The sequence below is a fragment of the Arachis hypogaea genome, chromosome 16 (assembly GCF_003086295.3).
Source record: "Arachis hypogaea cultivar Tifrunner chromosome 16, arahy.Tifrunner.gnm2.J5K5, whole genome shotgun sequence".
NCBI classification, from domain to species: Eukaryota; Viridiplantae; Streptophyta; class Magnoliopsida; order Fabales; family Fabaceae; genus Arachis; species Arachis hypogaea.
In genome coordinates, this window is record NC_092051.1 from 137,426,793 (window position 1) to 137,446,793 (window position 20,001).

Genomic DNA, 20,001 nt, shown 5'->3' on the forward strand with positions numbered 1-20,001 from the left:
ATAAAGTAGTTTTACATATGTGTACAGTAACATAATACGACGTTAGTAAAAATACTTACTTTTTACATTGAGGGTGTGAATAGTTATCCAAATTAACAGATTTGATTATATGACTATATAAAATTAAATGTTATATAATATTAATACATCAAAATTAAACTATTTATTTTATATCTTTGTAAAATTTATCAATCAAATATTTTTGGATAAGATTTGAGTTCATTCTAATGTAATAAAATGACATTTTTTGTCCATAATAAATTAATCAAATCATAATGACTGTACATGGTCGAAAATAGCCAAGTATATACTGGGAGGAACTAGAAACCATAGCATGAAAACACATCAAGAGTATGAAAACTAGAAAGAAAACTAGAAAGAAAGCTAAGAGAATGAACTAAATATTAAATTGAATTGATGTTGGAAGAATGTATTAATTTACATATGAAGCTTCCTTACTTATTTACACACTACGAGTGAAAGATAGAGAAACACATCAATAACTAACACTCAACTGATCCTATAACAGATTCTCACTTCATCTAACTAACTCTGTAATGCAAACTAACTCTACATTGCTTGTCACACACGTCACTAGAGTCTTCTTCCTTAACACCCCCTCCGAAATCTCTCTCACTCTCTCAACATGTCTCAAGATTTGGAAGTGAGAAAAGGGCCATGGACCATGGAAGAAGACATGATCCTGATCAACTATATAGCCAATCATAGGGATGGTATTTTGAACTCTTTGGCCAAAGCTACCAGTAAGGACACAGACACATGCGCATGCACATATATGTTGCATCTTTCATTTCTTCTCCTTTTATTTTTTGTTCTTCTTCATTTCATGTTCAAACCTTAACTTTATGACTTTTCGTGCTTTCACAAGTCTTAAACGTATTGGAAAAAGTTGCTGATCATGTACTTGCTTGCTCAACCATGCTCTCTATGTTTTTATCTTTTCCATAGGCTTTCTCCTTCCAAATATTTGAAACTTCTTCAAAAGTCAATCCTTTTGTCTCTGGCATATAGAAAATCACAAAAACTATTGCAACACAAGCAACAGCCAAAAGAATCATAAAACTCTCACCAAGCCCAATAGCATCCACAAAAGAAAGGAAGCTAATAGACATGATGACACTACCAACCCAATTAATTGTTGCAGACATGCCACCACATATTCCTCTAAACTCTTCAGGGTATATCTCTGTGTTCACAGCCCAAGGAACAGGACCCATTCCAGGTGCAAAGAATATAATATACAAAGCCAAACCCACAACAGCAAGCCATCCATAAACTAAACCCGGGTTGCCATGTCCTCTAACATAACATGAAGCAGAGAGTAGGATTAACGATCCAACCACACCTATTAAGCTACTAAGTGTAAGCTTCTTTCGCCCTACAATGTCAATAAGGTAAATGCCAATAATTGTGCCACCGGCATTAATTGCAGAAACAATGAGGGATAAGAACAAAGCCGATTCGTTTGATTTGAAGCCAGCCAATTGAATGATTGTTGGGCTATAGTACATTATAACACTAATACCGGTAAGTTGTTGGAATGCTTGAAGTCCAGCGCCACATATGAACGCAACTCTGATTTCTTTCAACTTAAATACATCACTGTATTTAACTTTGACCTTATCCTTTTGTTCTTGCTCCATGTGAGCTTCAAGAATATCTATTTCGTCCTCCAACCGAGGAGATGGGTATATCCTAGAAAGAACATTGGTGGCCTCCTCCTTCCTATTCTGCAAGTTAAAAGTAACTAAGCTTTTAATTATTGTACAAAAAAAAATCAATATAAGGATTTATTTTACCCAAACTTTATAGGTGACTAATGACATAAAGTTGTCTTCATATGAAAATAATAGTTGATAATCATTAGATGATAATTTAGTTAAGAAAAAAAGTACAGGAAACTAATTTTTAGTTAGCTAACATTAGTCAACTTTAGATTTTATATTTATAATTTAAGTTTTAGGATCTAGAATTTAAGATAAACAAAATAACAAAATTGGCTGATGTTAGTTTAAAAAAAATTGGTTTCCAGCATTAACTTTAGTTTAACATATCAAATTATCTAATAGTTATTACCTATAATTTTTGCATAAAGAGAACTTCACATGAATGATCATTGATCTTATATCATCATTTACCTTCAAATATAGACATCTGGGGGACTCAGGAAGAAAGACCATAAGAACCAACTGAATAACAGCTGGTGTACCTGCAATTCCAAGCATCCAACGCCATGTTCCAGGAACCTGCACACATAATTTTGCTCTTAGAAAATCAAGATGGACGAAGACAAAATTATTACTATTGGTATTGTTAGCTAAAGAGTTGGATATGCTTACTCTAGTCAAACCATAATTGATGACAAAGGAAAGAAATTGGCCAGTTGTGATCATAAGACAATTGACACTAACTAATCCACCTCTTATTTCAGACGGTGATACTTCTGCGATATACATAGGAGCAGTAACAGAGGCAAAACCTACACCTAGGCCAACAAAAAACCGGCCAACTATGATAAGAGTGGGATTTGGTGCGACGGCGATCAAGAGTGATCCTACTGCGAAACAAATATCTGCCACAATAGTGGCAGCCTTACGCCCTAAAGAATCATTAATGTAACCACCAATGGCGGCACCGAAAATTGCACCAATTAAGGCCATGGCAACTATTAGTTCCTGCAAACATAACAAAATGAGAACATATAATTGCTGCAAAATGGCACTCTACTCTAGTCCTACTGTGTCATAGTCATAGTTATGTGAATTCACAATTTATCTTTGTTGTCGAATGCTATATATATACTTTTCCCATTAAAAATTTTAAATGTGATGTATTGCGTACCACCTACCAATTTTCCTACCAGAACATATTGCGTTTCATATAACTATATGGTCACAATTACAAGCTACCAAATTAAAAGAAAATGAACAAAAAGACACTCTCTCTTTTACCTGAAGAAAACTACTGTTCTTTACAACTTCAAAATCATCTTTTATGTACAAGAGAGCGCCAGATATCACACCTACAAATGAAAACAAAATATATGCTATTTCATTTCTTTCTTTTTTTTTTTCTTAATTAATGAAATGGTAGACAATACGCATATATGTATACTGTACCAGTATCATAACCAAATAGAAGGCCACCAATACCAGCTGCAAAAGTAACTCCAATAATGTAAAAATTTTGGGAAAATGATATTCTGCGCTCTGGATGTTTCTCCAAATAATCAGAGCTTCCTGCTTTAATCGACACGCACATATCAGCCACCATTGCTAGCTTGCTTTTATCAACTAGTTGTAAATTACATGTTAATGCGTGAGATCTAACATAGTTTTATAGATAATAAAGTTGTTAAATTTAAAAATTTTGTTGGATTTCTTGTTCCCTTAAAAGTCGATGGGCATATATATGATAACAACATTTGTTTTTTTTATGAAGGATCAGTTTTATGTTGATGTGAACTTGCAACTAGATTACTCTCCCTTCTTTTTATTTCCTTTCCTACTTTCCGTTATTACTCTGTCACAACGAATATGTACTCAAATACCTACATATGTTAACATGATTGCTGTCATTTTGGATCCTTATATTAACTATCTTAATTTAGATTATTTTAATTCTTATGTATTGATACCATTTAATAATTTTCTATTTTTGTCTAATCAAATATATTTATAGTATTCATGAGCCTTTCAAGCTATAATCGGTGGTTATGTGAAATTTATTTGCTGATGTATTGATATGTTAGTTGGATGTCTATAAAAATCTAATTCATAGTGATATTTATTATATAAATTAAATCCAAATAATTAATACATGTGAATCATAAAAATTATTTGCATATATTTTCTTGCGAGAAATGTTAAAGATAATTTTTATTAATATTAGTTAATACTGTTAGCTAACATTTTATTTTTATATTGTTAGGAGTTAATTTTAGTATTTAAAATTTAAAATTTAGTACTTAAACTTTAAAATATTTACTAATATTAATTAAAAATAATAAATTTTATTGGTTATGGAACATTATTTTTTTGTTATACTAAGTTGAGTTGTGAGTATATTTCTTTGGTGGCTTTTTATAGTTGGTGAAAATTCTGTTATGTAATGTGATAGGCACTTATTACCTTCTTATTCAATGGTCAACAAATAGTATCTTCTGGTAAAAGAGATAAGCCGTGGATAATCACTTAAATAAAGATTAACTTAACTAACAACAACTCTATTTGTCATCTTTTTTTTTTTGAAAGTAAGAGCTCAACACAATACAGTGGAGCGAACAGAGCTAGACAAGCAGCATACGCCTACTTAAATAACTAAATCAAACACATAAACTCCCCATGTCATCTTCGGCATAGCCATCAACAACAAAAGGGATCAACACCACTCCACTCATTAACGCTTCTCACGGTCATGTTAATGACTTCTTCAACACATCTGCTTTGATTCTGGAGAATCCTGTTATTCCTTTCCATCCATATATTCCAAATGACCGCACAAAAGCACCTCAGCCGCTGCTTACGATCCTCCTTACTCCTCGATTCCTCTGTCCAACTGAGAAAGTGCTCTTTCATCGAACCCGGATAAAACCATTGACAACCGAATCCTGATATCCAAGCACTCCACACCTACCACGTAAATGCACAGCCTAGAAACAAGTGATATACATGTTCCAATTCATTATTACATAGCACGCATATAGTATCTTCCTGTCTGATAATTCCAAACCAGCTCAGCCTTTCCTTAGTGTTCACCCTGCCTATTAAAACAAACTAAGCAAAAAGCTCCACTCTTGGTGGAACCAAACCTTTCCAAATGGTCCTTGTGAAGCTGTAGCTGGTTACCACCTCTGGGAGTGCTTCAACCTGCATCACCTGCACAAATGAGTTAGTTGAAAAAGCACCTTGCCTATCATATTTCCAAACCACTCGATCCTCTCTATTATTACTAATTTCACCGGTCTCAAAGCCTCATGTAATTGACTTAGAAGCTCCAATTCCCACTAAAAAAGCTCGTGCCTCCATTAGAAATTCCAAAACCACTCTATCCCATTCCAAAACCCACAGTCCCCAATAACGTATCCATATTAGTTTGAAACAGAGAAAAGCCTCAGGAACTGGTCTTTCAAAGATCCACATAGTAGCCATACATCCTCCCAAAACCGAGTCCGTCGCCCATCACCAATCTCCATGGACAAACTTGTAACCATCTTATCCCTTATACGTTCATTCATGATGTGCAACTGGCATATATCCTTCCATGGGCCTCCTCTTGTAGATAGTGCTTGAGTTGACAGTAGATCATTGGGATTCAGATTATTACATGAACATACAATTTTCTTCCACAACGGGCACTCTTCCTTTGTAAACTGCCACCACCACTTAAACAACAATGCTGAGTTCCGAATAATTGCATCGCCAACTCCCAAGCCACCTAGTTTCTTTGGAGCATGTACCATTTCCCATCTAACTAATGCCATACCATTCCTACCATCTTCCTTACTCTATATGAATCTTCTCTATAGTGAAATCAACTTCTCAGCAACAGCTTTCGGCATCTTAAATAGACTCAAATAGTACACTGGCAAACTGTTCAATACTGATTTGATGAGCACCAACTTTCTAGCTTTGTTTAGCACCGTAGCTTTCCACAAGCTTAGTTTTTCCTCCACTTTGTCCAGAATAGGCTTCCAAGTCTTCGCCATCCTCGGGTTTGCTCCTAAGGATATCCCAAGGTATTTAACTGGGAGAGTGTCCCCCTTACAACCCAAAAGGTTACACATACGCTGTGTCTACTGCTTTTCACAATTAATCGAAATCAAAATTAATATAGAGGTCTGACATCAACTCAAAACATCACAGAAGTCGCTTATAATTCTTAATAGTCTCCTCTTCTGGTGGGCAAAATAGAATAGTATCATCATCAAACTGAAGGTGCGACAATTCTATGCTATCCTTACCCACTAACAACGGTAATATACGTCCATTCCTGATCGCCTCTCCAACTATTCAATGTAGCACATCCATAGCCAGTACAAATAAGAAGGGAGAAAGCGGGTCACCTTGTCTCAAACCTCTTTCCATTTTGAAAGGCTTAGATGGTGACCCATTTATCAATACTGACATAGATGCAATGGCCACACACTCCATAACCCATGCTCTCCATTTATGTCCGAAGCCCATCTTTTGTAATACCAAGTCCACAAAGCTCCATTTGACTCTGTCATATACTTTTTGGAAATCTAGCTTGATTATTGCTGCTTCCTTTTTTCTCTGTTTAAGCCAGTTTACTATTTTACATGCAATAAGTGCCCCATCGTGTATTTTCCTTCCCTTGACGAACGCACTCTGAGTCTCCCCTATTAACCCTAGCATCACTGATCTGATCCTCCTGACTAGCACCTTTGAGATGACCTTGTAGACGCACCCCACCATACTAATAGGTCTCAAGTCTTTGATCTCCTTTGCACCAACAAACTTTGGAGCCAATGCCACCCAAGCAATATTACTATCAGTCAGTAACCTGGAAGAATTAAAGAACCCCATCACTGTTGTCGTAAATTCAGGTCCAATCTCATCCCAGCATCTCTTAATGAAGTTCATGTTGTACCCATCACAGCCTGGCACCTTAGAGGATTCGCAGTCCCACACAGCCTCTCTGATCTCCTCAGCTGACGGCATCCTCTCTAAGGTTACAGCATCTTCCTCATCTATCTTTCCCACCAGACCATCTCTAAAGCCCATCATTGGAGTAGCTTCCTGATGATATAATTCCTTGTAAAACTCTCTGATGGCTATCTTGATTCTCACTTGATTTCTGACCGTTCTACCGTTTATCACCAGTGTATCAATCTTATTGTTCCATCTTCTTGCTGAAGCCATATTGTGAAAGTATCTTGTATTTTTGTCCATCTCTTTCGCGTGCCGAGACCGAGACATCTGTTTCCAATGCATTTCCTTCCTTACATACCATCTATCACAACAAGTAACCAGCACCTTTCTTCTAGCCTCCATCGTGGTATCATATACTCCATTGCTAACCATATCATCAACTCTCTTGATTTCTTCCTCAAACTTTGTGATCTTACTGTCCATCTCCCCAAAATTAGCCTTGTGTCATCTTGATAAACCACTATTTTATGGTTTTTATTGTGCTAATTTGAGTGGTTTTTATCAATTCTTTGCTCACTTATTCATATAATTTGCATGTTTTACATTTTCCTTCCTAATTCTGTGCTTTGATTAAAAACATGCTTCTTTGGCCTTAAAATTACTAATTATTAATCCTCTCTTATTACCATTCGATGTCGTGATATGTGTGTTAAGTGTTTTCAGGATTTATAGGGCAGGAATGGCTTAGAGAACAGAAAGGAAGCATGCAAAAGTGGAAGTAATACAAGAAATTGAAGGAATTGCTAAGCTGTCCAACCTAACCTCTTCGTACTAAATCTATCATAACTTGAGCTACAGAGGTCCAAATGAGGCGGTTCCAGTTGAGTTGGAAAGCTAACATCTGGAACTTCGAAATGATATATAATTTGCCATGGTTGCTCAGCAGATAAGCGGCGCACACGCGTGCATCTGCAAAAATTCAGCGTATCAGAATTTGCCCCCAGCGATTTCTGGGCTGTTTTTTACCCAGTTCTCGGCCCAGAAAACACAAATTAGAGGCTGCAGAGTGGGGGAATCATTCATTCATTCACACAACTTTCATTCACATAATTTTAGGTTTTAGAAGTAGTTTCTAGAGAGAGAGAGGCTCTCTCCTCTCTCTAGGTATTAGGATTCTTAGCTTTAATTCTTCTCAATTTCAGATTTCTATTTTACTTTAATTTAGTTTTTTTCTACTCTTATTAGCTCTAGCACTTTAGTTATCTATTTTTCTTGTTGATCTCTTTATGTTGCTATTTTAGTTTATGGATTCTCATGTTAGATTTAATTCTCTATTTAATGCAATTTGAGGTATTTTATATTTATGATTGCTTTCTTCAATTTATGTTATTGATACTTTCAATTGGTTGTTTAGGTTTTATTATCTCTTATTAATTTCTAGGTCTTTATGTTATGCCTTCCAAGTGTTTGATAAAATGCTTGGTTGGGATTTAGAGTAGATTTCTCTCCTTTTGGCTTTGGTTGAGTAATTGGAGACTCTTGAGTTATCAAACTCTTTTTGTTGATTGATAATTCAAAGTTGCTAGTTGATTTGGACCCCTCTAAAGCTAGTCTTTCCTTAGGAGTTGACTAGGACTTGAGGAATCAAATTGATTCATCCACTTGACCTTCCTTCATAGTTAGAGGTTAACTAAGTGGTAGCAATGGACAATTCTCATCACAATTGATAAGGATAACTAGGATAGGACGTCTAATTTTCATACCTTGCCAAGAGTTTTCTTAGTTATTAATTTAATTTCTTGCAACTTTTCTTGTTCCTTATTTCAAAAATCCAAAAAGATACTTTTCCATAACCAATTATAACTACACTTCCCTGCAATTCCTTGAGAGATGACCTGAGGTTTAAATACTTCGGTTTAATTTTTTTGGGTTTGTTTTAATGACAACCAAATTTTTGTATGAAAGGATTATTGTTGGTTTAGAAACTATACTTGCAACGGGAATTTATTGTGAATTCTTTACTAGCAAAAATCCGTTCATCACATCTCCCTAGCGGTATTGTTAGTGCGTTCAACTTATCTGTGAACTGTATCTCCCCCAAACCTCTCCATTCCTCTTTAACCATACTGAGAAATCCATCATGTGTAAACCACGAATCTAGACTTCGGAACGGCCTTGGACCTCCCCTCAGCTTTTTGTCCTCCAGTATTATGGGGCAATGATCTGACAATCCCCTTGGCCCCCCTCGTAACCGAGTTTCTGGAAACGCTTCTAGCCACTCCACATTAACCAGAGCTCTATTATATGATTGCAAGAGCGACCTCGAAACCATGTAAACTCGCGATCAGTGAGTGCCAAATCTACTAATTGCATATCTTGTATCTGGTTCCTGAATTCTTCCGCTGACCGAGGTACAGTAGTTGCACCTTTTCTTTCCTCCACATGTATTATCTCATTAAAATCTCCCATAAAACAACAAGAGACCTGACATAACCTAGCTATATAGCTTAGCTCCTCCCAAACATGACACTTCTCATCTCTATTATGAGGACCATAGACCAATACAAAAGCGCAATGGAAACTACTCTTTAAACATTACTCCTTCGACACACAGCCACCTCTCCCCCTTATAGCAGTTATTCATTTTAAACACTGATTCATCCCATATTAACAGCAGCCCACCAGATGCACCATCAGAGCTTACATACTCCCAGCCTAAATCATCTCTCCCCCATATTCTGGCAACATCAAACTTCGTCACAACCTGTCTTTTAGTCTCAATCAGGCCTAACAGATTTAAACTATATTTTCTCTTTAAGTCCTTCACCATTCTCAACTTCCCGTCATCCCGTAAACCCCTAACATTCCATGCACTAAAATTCATTTAACATTTTTTGTACACACCTATTTTTTTTTTGTTTGGGTCTGCACCGTCTCATCTTTTCCTTCTGTTTTGCCACTTTCCTTTTGCGAGCTATTTCCTCATTTTGTGCCTGAAGGATTGCCATAATGTCATCCTCTTCATTATACAATATAGCACCTGACTCTTTAGCCAGCTCCCAAGTCCTTCCATTTTCCAGCAATTGTTCCCACAATTCTGAGCTCTGACTATCACTGTCCTCTGCTTCATTAGTGACATCCTCGTTCCCAGGATGATTCCTTCCATAGCCATCATCTTCATGTTCAGCAGCCACCATTCTACCGTCACAACCACTCCCCAATATTAATCCCCCCTCCGTAGAACCCCCCTTATATCCTCCACCTCCGTCGTCATCCACTCCCTGTTGCACCACTTCGCCATGACCTGCATGACCATCCATAGTTGCTGGTACCCCTGTCCCACTCGTAGTTGCACTCTCATCATCCTCAACAGTCGCATCTGCATCAGTTCGGAGACCTTCTCCCACTGTGCAGGGCAACCGGCTTTGGATGTCCCCAGCCAGCCGTGTCTCGCCGTTTCTTTCGCTATCAGTCCCATCGCCCTCCCCCTCGAAGAGGAACTGAGTGCCGCTACCTTCTGCTGCTTGTTCTGGAAAGGAGGACCCAAACCCATGCCTCACTCTGGCTATCCTACCTGGCTCCTTCAAACTTGGTCCAGCTGATGGATTCGCAGCTGTTGAGGACTTTGGGCCTGCCAAGGCCATTTTCCCCTCCTCCAATATGTTATTGCATCTGGCCCACGACTCACTTGGAGAAGGAATTTTTTTTGCTTATTATTGGACTTCCTTCGCAGCCCATTTAACTCACATGTTATTGTTCTATCAGAGTCAGCCACGTAACTCGAACCGCATCTTCCCCCAAAATTAATGAACCTTCCTTGATTATTGCCAGTTACAGATTGAACCGTTGCACTATTCTCACGATCATGATTTCTACTGCCATTACTGCCATTAATCCATTCATTTAAAATTAAGTCTGCGATTACGATTCTGCCTTTATCTTCTTCCTCGCTCCGGTTTACCATCATCGACAACTCTTCGTCTGGGGTTCCTCCATGCAAAGCTTCTGTTCCCTGTCTCTGCCTTGTAACCATTCCTGAGTTCCTGCTTTTTTTAACATGATTCCACTCTATACCTGCCCCTTCATTCCTCCTGTTCGCCGTACAGTGCAAATTATACGCCTCATGTCCTATCTCCTTCACTAGAACATCAAAACCCCCCGCGCCAATTGTTATATGGATCCATTCTTTAATCACATCCATTACACAAGTATCAATCTGGATCCATCCTACAGTGAACGAGTTACACAATTCCGTCTTTTTGTCACATCCAACCATTTCTCCCCATTGACCTCCTATCGTTCTAGAAGTGTTGACTGACCATGCATGCAACGGAACTCCAAAACATTCCAACCATACTCTTCGAGTTTCACTATGTTCCAACTCCTCCCACTTTCATACACTGTGAAACAATTGTAGGAGCCTGTTCATGTTGAATGTGTATGTCTCCTTAGTATGCAAGACACTATCAAAGGTTAAGAGCGCTTTGTAAGCTCCCATTTCCCGAACTTGGACTACATTTGGGATGTTTTTCGCAATCATTTCCTTCAAAGAATTAAAATCAATAGGCTTCGTCGTGCCCCCTACAAGGCTTCTCTGCAGCCATTCCAAATTTTCTGTCACAGCTTCTACTTCTACCTTCTTAGTCCAGCCATTTCCATTTGGGTCTTTTTCAACCTCCTTCGTCCTTGGGTCCCGTCCAGATATCAAAGGATCATGCTCCACTACCATCGAAATTGTGACATCACCTCTATTCCCGTTGGTTATGTTCCATGTTCCCAACATTCTTCTATATTTAGCTTCTCCCACAGATACAACTTTACCTCTCAGCCACAATCGATTCATTTCCGCTATTGCTTTCAAAGTTCCTCCTTTTGTTGTGTACCGAATAAAAGCAAACATATATATGAATCCATTTTTCTATTTCTGGGATAGATATATATCATTGATACGTCCCGTCCAGTTGAATAGGCAGAATAACTCCCTCTTTGATATGTCTTTTGGGAGGTTACTCACGAAAATGGAGAAGGATTCATTCTCTAACTGCCGATACTCTTCTATCTTTATCAAGTGCCTTAGATCTACCCCTCCCTATGTTTCCCGCCCACTCTCTCTCTCTCTCTCTCTCTCTCTCTCTCTCTCTCTCTACAAGAGAATAATTTTTTTTAATGCAAGTGTATGATTTTAGAGTTATTTGTCATCTTTTTATTTGACGGTCAATGAAAATGCTATCATTAACCATTGAAATTGTGGCATATTTATTATTTAAAAATATATTGTTAGTCAATAAATTACGACATGCACATATATTAATCATGTTGTGTTCTATATTAATTAGTTTAAATTAACAATAAACATGAGATATTTAATTCTATCCTTCCGAAACTAGAGATATTTTCCTCTTCGAATAAAAAATTTTAAGCCACATGTTATAGTTTATAACCATTCATCAAATTTTTTTTATCCTTTTTATTATATTTTTTCTCTCTTTTCTTAAATATTTGTGAAACTAATTAGAGAAAAAATCACTCTTCTTTCACGGTGTATATAAGAATTAGTTCCCAAATTAGTATTTAATATGCATATGAAAAATTATTAGATTTTACAATTCTAGGAAAGAAATATATTATTTTGACAGAAAATTCTGTTTCAAAAATTGTAAATAATGATTAAAAATTAATAAATATTATTTAAAATAAGGATAAAAATAATAAAATAATAAAATTGAAAAACACGGTTAAATAATACTTGCATTCAAAGATACTTTTACTTTAAAAATTTTATGCATTGAAACTTCATTATTGTATTAGGATATAATTTATATTTAAATATATTAAATTTTTAATGAACCGAAACTTGTAACACCCTACCACATAGAGTTTTACACCTAGGATGTAAAACAGAGGTGGCGAGGTGCTACGACCTCTAAGATAGGATATGAATATATATAATAGTCAAAAGAATGTAGTATACTAGGAGTCTTGAAGGATTGGTCAAACAAAATTTGTGAAAATAAAAAGCGCAATGCTCAGGAACGTGGTTACTTGCGTGCGAAGAAACCGACAGTCAACGAACATAATATAACAGAAACTAGGGGTAGAGAGCAAAAAAGATACAAAATAACAAGCTCCTAACTCAGCCTGCGAAACCAAGGCTGGCCAGAGAATATTTACATACATATATACATATCCCAAAGGCCAAAATACATAAATAAAATCCTAGCTCTCCATTAGCCTCTAAAAGGAACAAAATAATAAGTCAATCGGAGAGAGTTAAGTATATGTATATACATAAGCTATATATCAAAATAAACCCAGGAACTATTCTGCTTCAGAAGTCCCGACGCCTAGCGAGCAGCCTCTCGACCTGCATATGAAAAACACAACACAGTATGGGGTGAGAACCAGAGGTTCTCAGCATGATAAAGGTGCCATGCACATAATATATAAGGTCCTGGGAATGCCAGAGGCAATCCTGCAATGCCGATACTCAGATTATAAAACTTAAAGAACTAAACAGAAACCATAAATCAGGGTGGTTCTCTAAGGCTTTCTCAACTAAATCACCTCCTTAAATCTAGCTGGAACTTAAATAGAATCCTCAATCTCTCTGCCTTTCCTCCGTTCCCCCATCTCCGGTAATTACAAAGACAAACAAACAGACAAAGCAAGCACAGGTAGAATACAGATAATACAGATATCAATTATGACAATTAGCATATTATAATCAATTAGGCAATCTCAATTAATGCACAAACAAGCCATACATACAAATGCATATGATGCATGCCTATCCTGTGGCCGTTGATATCAACTGTCGGTTACGTAGCCATCCCGACATGTTCTCAAGCTCAAAAATAGACCATGGGGAGAATTCCGAAGCTGACATGGGGAAGAGAACGCCCACAAGCTTAATAATATCCATGGGACGAATCCCAAGCTGACATGGGGAAGACAATACCCCAAGCTGAATGTTATCCATGGGACGAATCCCAGGCTTACATGGGGAAACAACACCCCAAGCTCAATAATAACCACGGAAAAAATCCCGGCTGACATGGGGAGGGCAACGCCCCAAACTCAAGTTATTCAATCGTTTCTTATAATTTATCATTTCCAATCTCACAGTGATTCACGTCTCATCTCATCATTCTCAATTATTCAACATCATTAAGATTCATGTCTCATCTCATCATTATTAATGTCACTTTACTATCTCAATTACCTCTTATACCATTTTTCTCATCTTTATCGATCAAATACCATCTCCTCTAATCACTTATTACCTTTTAAACAAATCTTTCTTCACCTTCAAGTTACCACAATTTCCTAACTTCATTCTATGATTAGGCCTACTAACAATATTTAGACTAAAGAAATGAAAATAGAAATCTGGAGGTTCAAGTTTGAGCTTTAAAACACAAAATTTGTTTTTGGTGAAAACAGGGCCATGCGTACGCGTCGGTACGCGTTTAGGCCAAGACGCTACGCATCCCCTAATTACACGTACGCATGCAAACCAGGCAGTAGCGTTTGTCTGCGAATGGGGTATATGCGTACGCAAAAATTCCATGTCACGCGTATACGTGGGCCACGCGTACGCGTGAACATGCGTTATTCCAAAAATTTCACAAAGTTTCAAAGGCGGCAGAATTTTAATTTCTAACATCAAACTTCCGACGCACATAACTTTTTTGTTTTAAATCATTTTTCATCTGTTCTTTAAACGGCGTAAACTTCACATATCCAATTTTTATAAGAAACAAGTTTGAAATCACTTGGAGGTCCAGAAGCCAAGTTATGGGTCACCAAAGTCCGGCCAAAAACCAAATTTCACAAAAACCTCAAAACCTCATTTTCTTTTTAAGGCTCATTCCAACCCAATCCATCATACCTATAATCATCACTATAACTTACCCTTAACAATATCACAAAAATCTTTGCAATCCTACCATTTCTCAACTCAATAACATCTCACTTCAACCTAAACTTCACAAGTTGACAACAAACACCAACATATCAATCTATATATATACATATTGCCATGGTCACAAGTTCTTCAAACATCATTACATCATCATTCATCATTCCAATACTAACAAAATCAAGTGAACACCACACATGCTCACTTCATATCATTATCACTAAACATTCAATACACATAATCATTCCAGCTTACCCTATAGTTCTCTAGCCTAAGTTTTTACACGACATTATATATTATATACGCGAAACCTAAATCATACCTTGGCCGATTTTCACGTTTGTCCAAGGAAACCCACTAAGCCAAACATAGCTCCAAGGCCCAAAATCACCAAAGCATCAACACTAATCCTCTACCAAGCCTTTCAATGCCCAAAATCAAACTCCAATATATGTATACACACCTAATTTCACATACCCATATATAAAATTCAATACTCATACACTAATTTAATGAATTAACTAGGGTTAATAATCCTTACCGTACCCACGGACCAAAAGAGCCAAGTCCAACAAGCTCCACAAGCTAGATTGAACCTAGAGAACCAAAATCAATAATTCCTCAACTTGGATTCTCTTTAATTTCGAAAATTGAGGGATAGAGAGGTTGGGGTGAGATTGAAGCTTACCTATGAAATTGGTCCGATAGAATCGTAGAGCTCGACACAGTAGACGCGTGGCCGTAAACGGTGCAGCGATCAGAGCTCAGATGGAGAAGATATGTTGGATTGAAGTGAAGGTTAGGGTTGAAAGCTTTTTCCCCCTTCTTCCTTTGTTGTGCAGCGTAAATGAAGAAGGAGAAAGGGGAAGCTGGCTCATTAAAAGTGAATGGCCTGAGTTGGGCCTTGGGCCCGATTCGCTTGGTTCGGCCCGCTCGGCCCAATCTTGAGCCAAATTCTTTAAAATTAGTATAGAAATTCTCGTTTTAATTTTTTATATCACATTAAACTATCAAATCCCATTTTTGTAAGACCCAGAACCTTTGAAAAATCTTTTTATGATCAAGTTTCAAATCATATAGTTATTTACAGCCTTAATTTCAGAAATCATTTTATTAAAGATAATTAAGGCAAGTTTTGATTTATTGAACTTGAGATAATTTATGATTATTATCCAATTTTATAATTGTTGGATTATTTTCTATATTTAAATTATAAATTTAGCAGTTGTGAAATAATAAGGATTTTATATGTTTTGGACTAAGTAATTAATATTTTGAATATTAGTACTGCTATTTTGGAAAATAGAGAAATTAATTATATTATTTCTAATCTTTAGATTCGGGCATTTTGTTGAAAATAATTTGTAAAAGTAGATGAGCAAATAGTGTTTTTCCATATACAATAAGTGTTGAAATTACATTGGATTTCAATTACCATATTATTCCTAATTTTATGTGAATTTACCATAATGCCCTTAACCCTAATTTTCAAATAAGGAAAACCCTAACCCGGTAACCCATTACCCGACCCGGTTATCTCTCAACCTCACTCAATCCCCCCAAACCCAGCCGCAACACAGCAACAATAGCTGCAAAAGAAATGGAACGAAGAAAGAAAAAGGGCTAGGAGGAAACGGGGAAACGCAGAGGGAAAAGCTGCGCTGTGACCACCGGCCAGCCGTCGCTGTCGTCTGGCGCTTACCCACTCACCACCGCCGCTGGAGGAGCCGTGACCAACGTGTCGCTGTCGCTGAAGCACACAGCGCCGCTGTCGCCCTCGCCGCGCCGCCGCCATCCTTGCGATCACGAAGAGGCTGACGGGAGGAACTGGTGCGCACGGGAGGGGAAGAAACCGCCTCTGCACTGCCGTCGTTCACAAGCTCAGCCACCTCGCCATTGTCACCGCCAAGGGTTGTCGCGGCTGGTGCTGCTGCCGTCCCTGATGGGTTCCACCGTGGAGAAGGGAACGACGCAGGGGATAGGAGGTCGCGCCGCTGCTGCCGCCAAAGGAACCCGTCCCTGCTGAGCCGCCGTTGCCACTGCTAGGGTTTGCTGCCGCCGTGCTGTTGAGAGGAGGGCCATCCAGTCACACCGAGCATGAGAGACGGAGAGATCAGAGGCTGAGCTGGGGTTCAGCCACCATGCCCAGCCGTGCTCGCGTCGCCGGCGCCGCCTCCGTCAGAACTGCCGCCGTCAGAAAGGGGTCTCGGCCGCCGCAAGCATCGTTGCCGGAGAAGAGAGCTGCGTCTCTGTGATTCTGACCGCCGGGAGTGGTTCTGTGACTTCCGGGAGCACCGCCGGAGCTTCTGGCTGCTTTTGCCGTCGTCGGAAAAATTCTGTCGGTAAGGGTTTCAAGTTGGCTCTCCTTTCCATTGAGTTTTCGGGAATCTCATTGTCTCTGCATACTGTTCAGGTCACCGCTGCCGCTTGAGGTGGCTATCGGGCAGCCGCCGAACCGGTTCAGAGATCGCCGCTGTTTCGGTTCAGCCGTTCCTCCTTCGGTTCTGTAAGCGTTTTAATTTGAAAGCCCTTTTGTTACTGTTCCGTTATCTCACGCTGAGGTTTGTGGCATTAATTGCTATAAGATTGAGTTTTGATTGTTGTATGTTGCGAATAGTGTTGCTTTGGTTATTGCGAAAGTGGCTGGGAGCTGAGGTTTTGGTTGCCGTCAGTTCGGGTTGAGCCGGAAAGGACTCTATGAGACGTTTGGATTATGGAATTGCGTTTTGAGGTAGGGGCGCTTTCCGAAAACTATATTTTGTATATTGGAATTATTACATATGGGTACTGATGTGAGGATGTGTATTTGGTGATTGTATCAGTCCTATGTATTGTTTGGTTGTTTTGTATGATTATGGGTGTTGGTTTAACTCGACTGTTGTGTGGCTTTGTGAAACGAAATGCTTTTGAAATTGATTCTTTTAAAGCTTTGAGATCGAGTTGAATCCGTTGGAAATTGATTTGAGTTGAATGGATTTTCTTGAGAATGTGAAAAAAAAAAATAGAATACACTCTTGAATTCAGCCTGGCTTGCTTTAATGATCTGGTTTGAATAAATGACTATTGCTGAACCGTTTCTTTGAAACTTTAGAAATGAGTTTATTCGGCTGATAATGATTTGGTTTTTGAAACGGTTTTCTTGGAATATGGAATTGAGATGGTTGTTGGATTTGGCTTGCCTTGAACTGATTTTGGATTTTTGGGCTGTTGAAAAGGATTGTGGAACGGTTTAGTTGGGACCCGAACCGGGTGGCAAAGTCCAAGTTTTAGGGGAGGTGCTGCCGAAATTTCTATAAAATCCGAGTCTTTATTGAAATGTTGTCTGGAAAAATGACGAGTTAAAGATTTCTACTATTTTATTTGAATTATCAAGAAAAGGATGATTCATACTTTTGAAATGGATTACTAAAGAGGAAATTGTGATTTAGCCTTGCTTCTTAAGAAAGGCATTGTATATCTTTCAGGAGAAAGCTATTTAGATGAAACTTATGTTTTAAAGCTGTTTTAAATGTGACAAGTGCAATGCCTTTGAATTTGACTTGAGGGTTTCAATTAGAGGAGTTTTCAATGGCTTTGAAAGAACCTGAATGTCTATTGACAAGTATCATTTTGAAATGTTTGAGAAAGGTTTTAAGTGCTCCTTGAATTCTGAACCTTTGCAAGACTAAAACAATTTTGAATAGTCGAAATGCTTTAGAATTTATCATGGGGGTTGAAGCTGGTTTTACCTAGGAAACGGAAATGGCTTTGAAAGAAGTAAATGATTACGTGACTCGGTTTGGCTTAGATCCTATTTTATTACTCAAATCAGAAAGCCAATGTTTTAATGATTTTAAATGAATTTGGCAAAATGAGTTATGTTATTCTCCCCTAAAGACTTGGGACTCTGCCGAGAAACTTTTGTTATAAAGTCCCATTGTTGGATGGGTGATTTTTGAATATCTCAAAGAGGCTTTTAACTTGCCATGATGATGGAAGTTTTGGAAAGAGAATGCCGAGAGTGGCATTATTTTAAAAGGGGAATTTACCTTGAGTAAAAGTGGCTTATGAGCCTGAGATGATTTGAGAAATGAGATCATTAAAGCCAAGGCTGAAAAGAGTTGAAACTTGATTTCAAAGTGAAATGAATTGAGAAAATGATTTATGGCTTAAATGCCGATTTCATGAATTTGATGATTTTGAATGTGGAAGTGCTGTTTTGTTGAGAGCCTGAAATGGCTGTGTATGTTTATACATGTTGATTGGTTCTGGATTGAACCGTGAGCCGGAATGGCTGTGTATGATATGAATATTGGCTGGTTCTGGATTGAACCGTGAGCCGGATGGCGGAGATGGATGTTGATCCATGGCTGAGAATGAATGCATATATGCTGAGATATTGATAATTGTGATTTTTGCACTTCCATTATTTGAGATACGAGTTTCCCTGGGTAGTAGCAGTGGCTAGCCACCACGTGCTCCAGGTTGAGACTTGATACTCTGTTGACCCTATGTCGTAAGTGTGGCCGGGCACTGTGAAAGCCCGGATGAGCTCGCCCCCGTAAATATTCACCAGTAAGGGTGATGGATATGGATCATGATTATGATCAAGTTTATGATGAGTATAACTCGAGTTGGGGATGCGCGACAGAGGGACAGTCCAATGCTTAGCTACCAGGACTTGTCGGGTTGGCTCTATAACCGACAGATGATATCATCAGCCACTAGGGACAGGCATGCATCATATGCATTTGTGTGACATTGGTTGGGTGTGCATATTATACTTGGTTTGCCTATGTGATTAATTGCTAACTGTTCTACTTGTAATAACTGTTTGTTTGTGCTTGAACTTCCTATCTGTGTTTGCATCTGGGACTCTGTTGGATTGTGGTGATTGGTTGTTGGTTGGATTGTTTGGGCCTAGGGCCGTGGTTGGAAAGAGATTAACTGATGGTTGATTTCGGTTTTGTGTTTCTGGTTTGGAATAAAATTATGAAAGGCTATTTTGGTTCCGCATAGATAAACTGTTTTGAAAGGCTTTTGAGTTTTTGAGAATTGAACGGTTCTTCCTTCCGAAAAGATTTCCGACTTTACTTTCATTGTAAACTGTTGTTTTTAAAAAGAGGCATGAGACGGTTATGAATCACTGGTGCGATTATCTTCACGTATCCTATTACAGTAATTCCCAAAAACCCTCTACTGAGAACCCTTTCGAGGATGATGTTCTCACCCCCCTACATTTTTCCCCTTTCAGGATATGGGCGCAGAAGTCACGAAGAGTTTATTTAGTTATTGTTGAAATGCTCTATATTGCTTTAGACTATTATTTGTACCCTCGCCTTTATCTTGAGATATTCTGTAAGAGGGATAGGAATTGTATTGTCTAATGCTTGTAATATTATTTATATATATATGTGTATATATATGGATGTACTCTTTATGAACTTTTGTAAGTTGTATGATATT

At 38.1% G+C, this 20,001-nt stretch overlaps 1 protein-coding gene across 1 annotated transcript; it reads right to left on the minus strand.

Moving 5' to 3' along the window:
* Positions 1–917: 917 nt before the first annotated feature.
* On the minus strand, positions 918–3,294 carry LOC112757656 (inositol transporter 1-like). Its single transcript, XM_025806212.2, has 5 exons — positions 3,141–3,294; positions 2,973–3,043; positions 2,361–2,696; positions 2,160–2,267; positions 918–1,751 (listed from the first exon to the last, which is right to left on the minus strand). The coding sequence occupies exons 1-5, from the start codon at positions 3,292–3,294 to the stop codon at positions 918–920; spliced, it is 1,503 nt and encodes a 500-aa protein (XP_025661997.2).
* Positions 3,295–20,001: the final 16,707 nt, after the last annotated feature.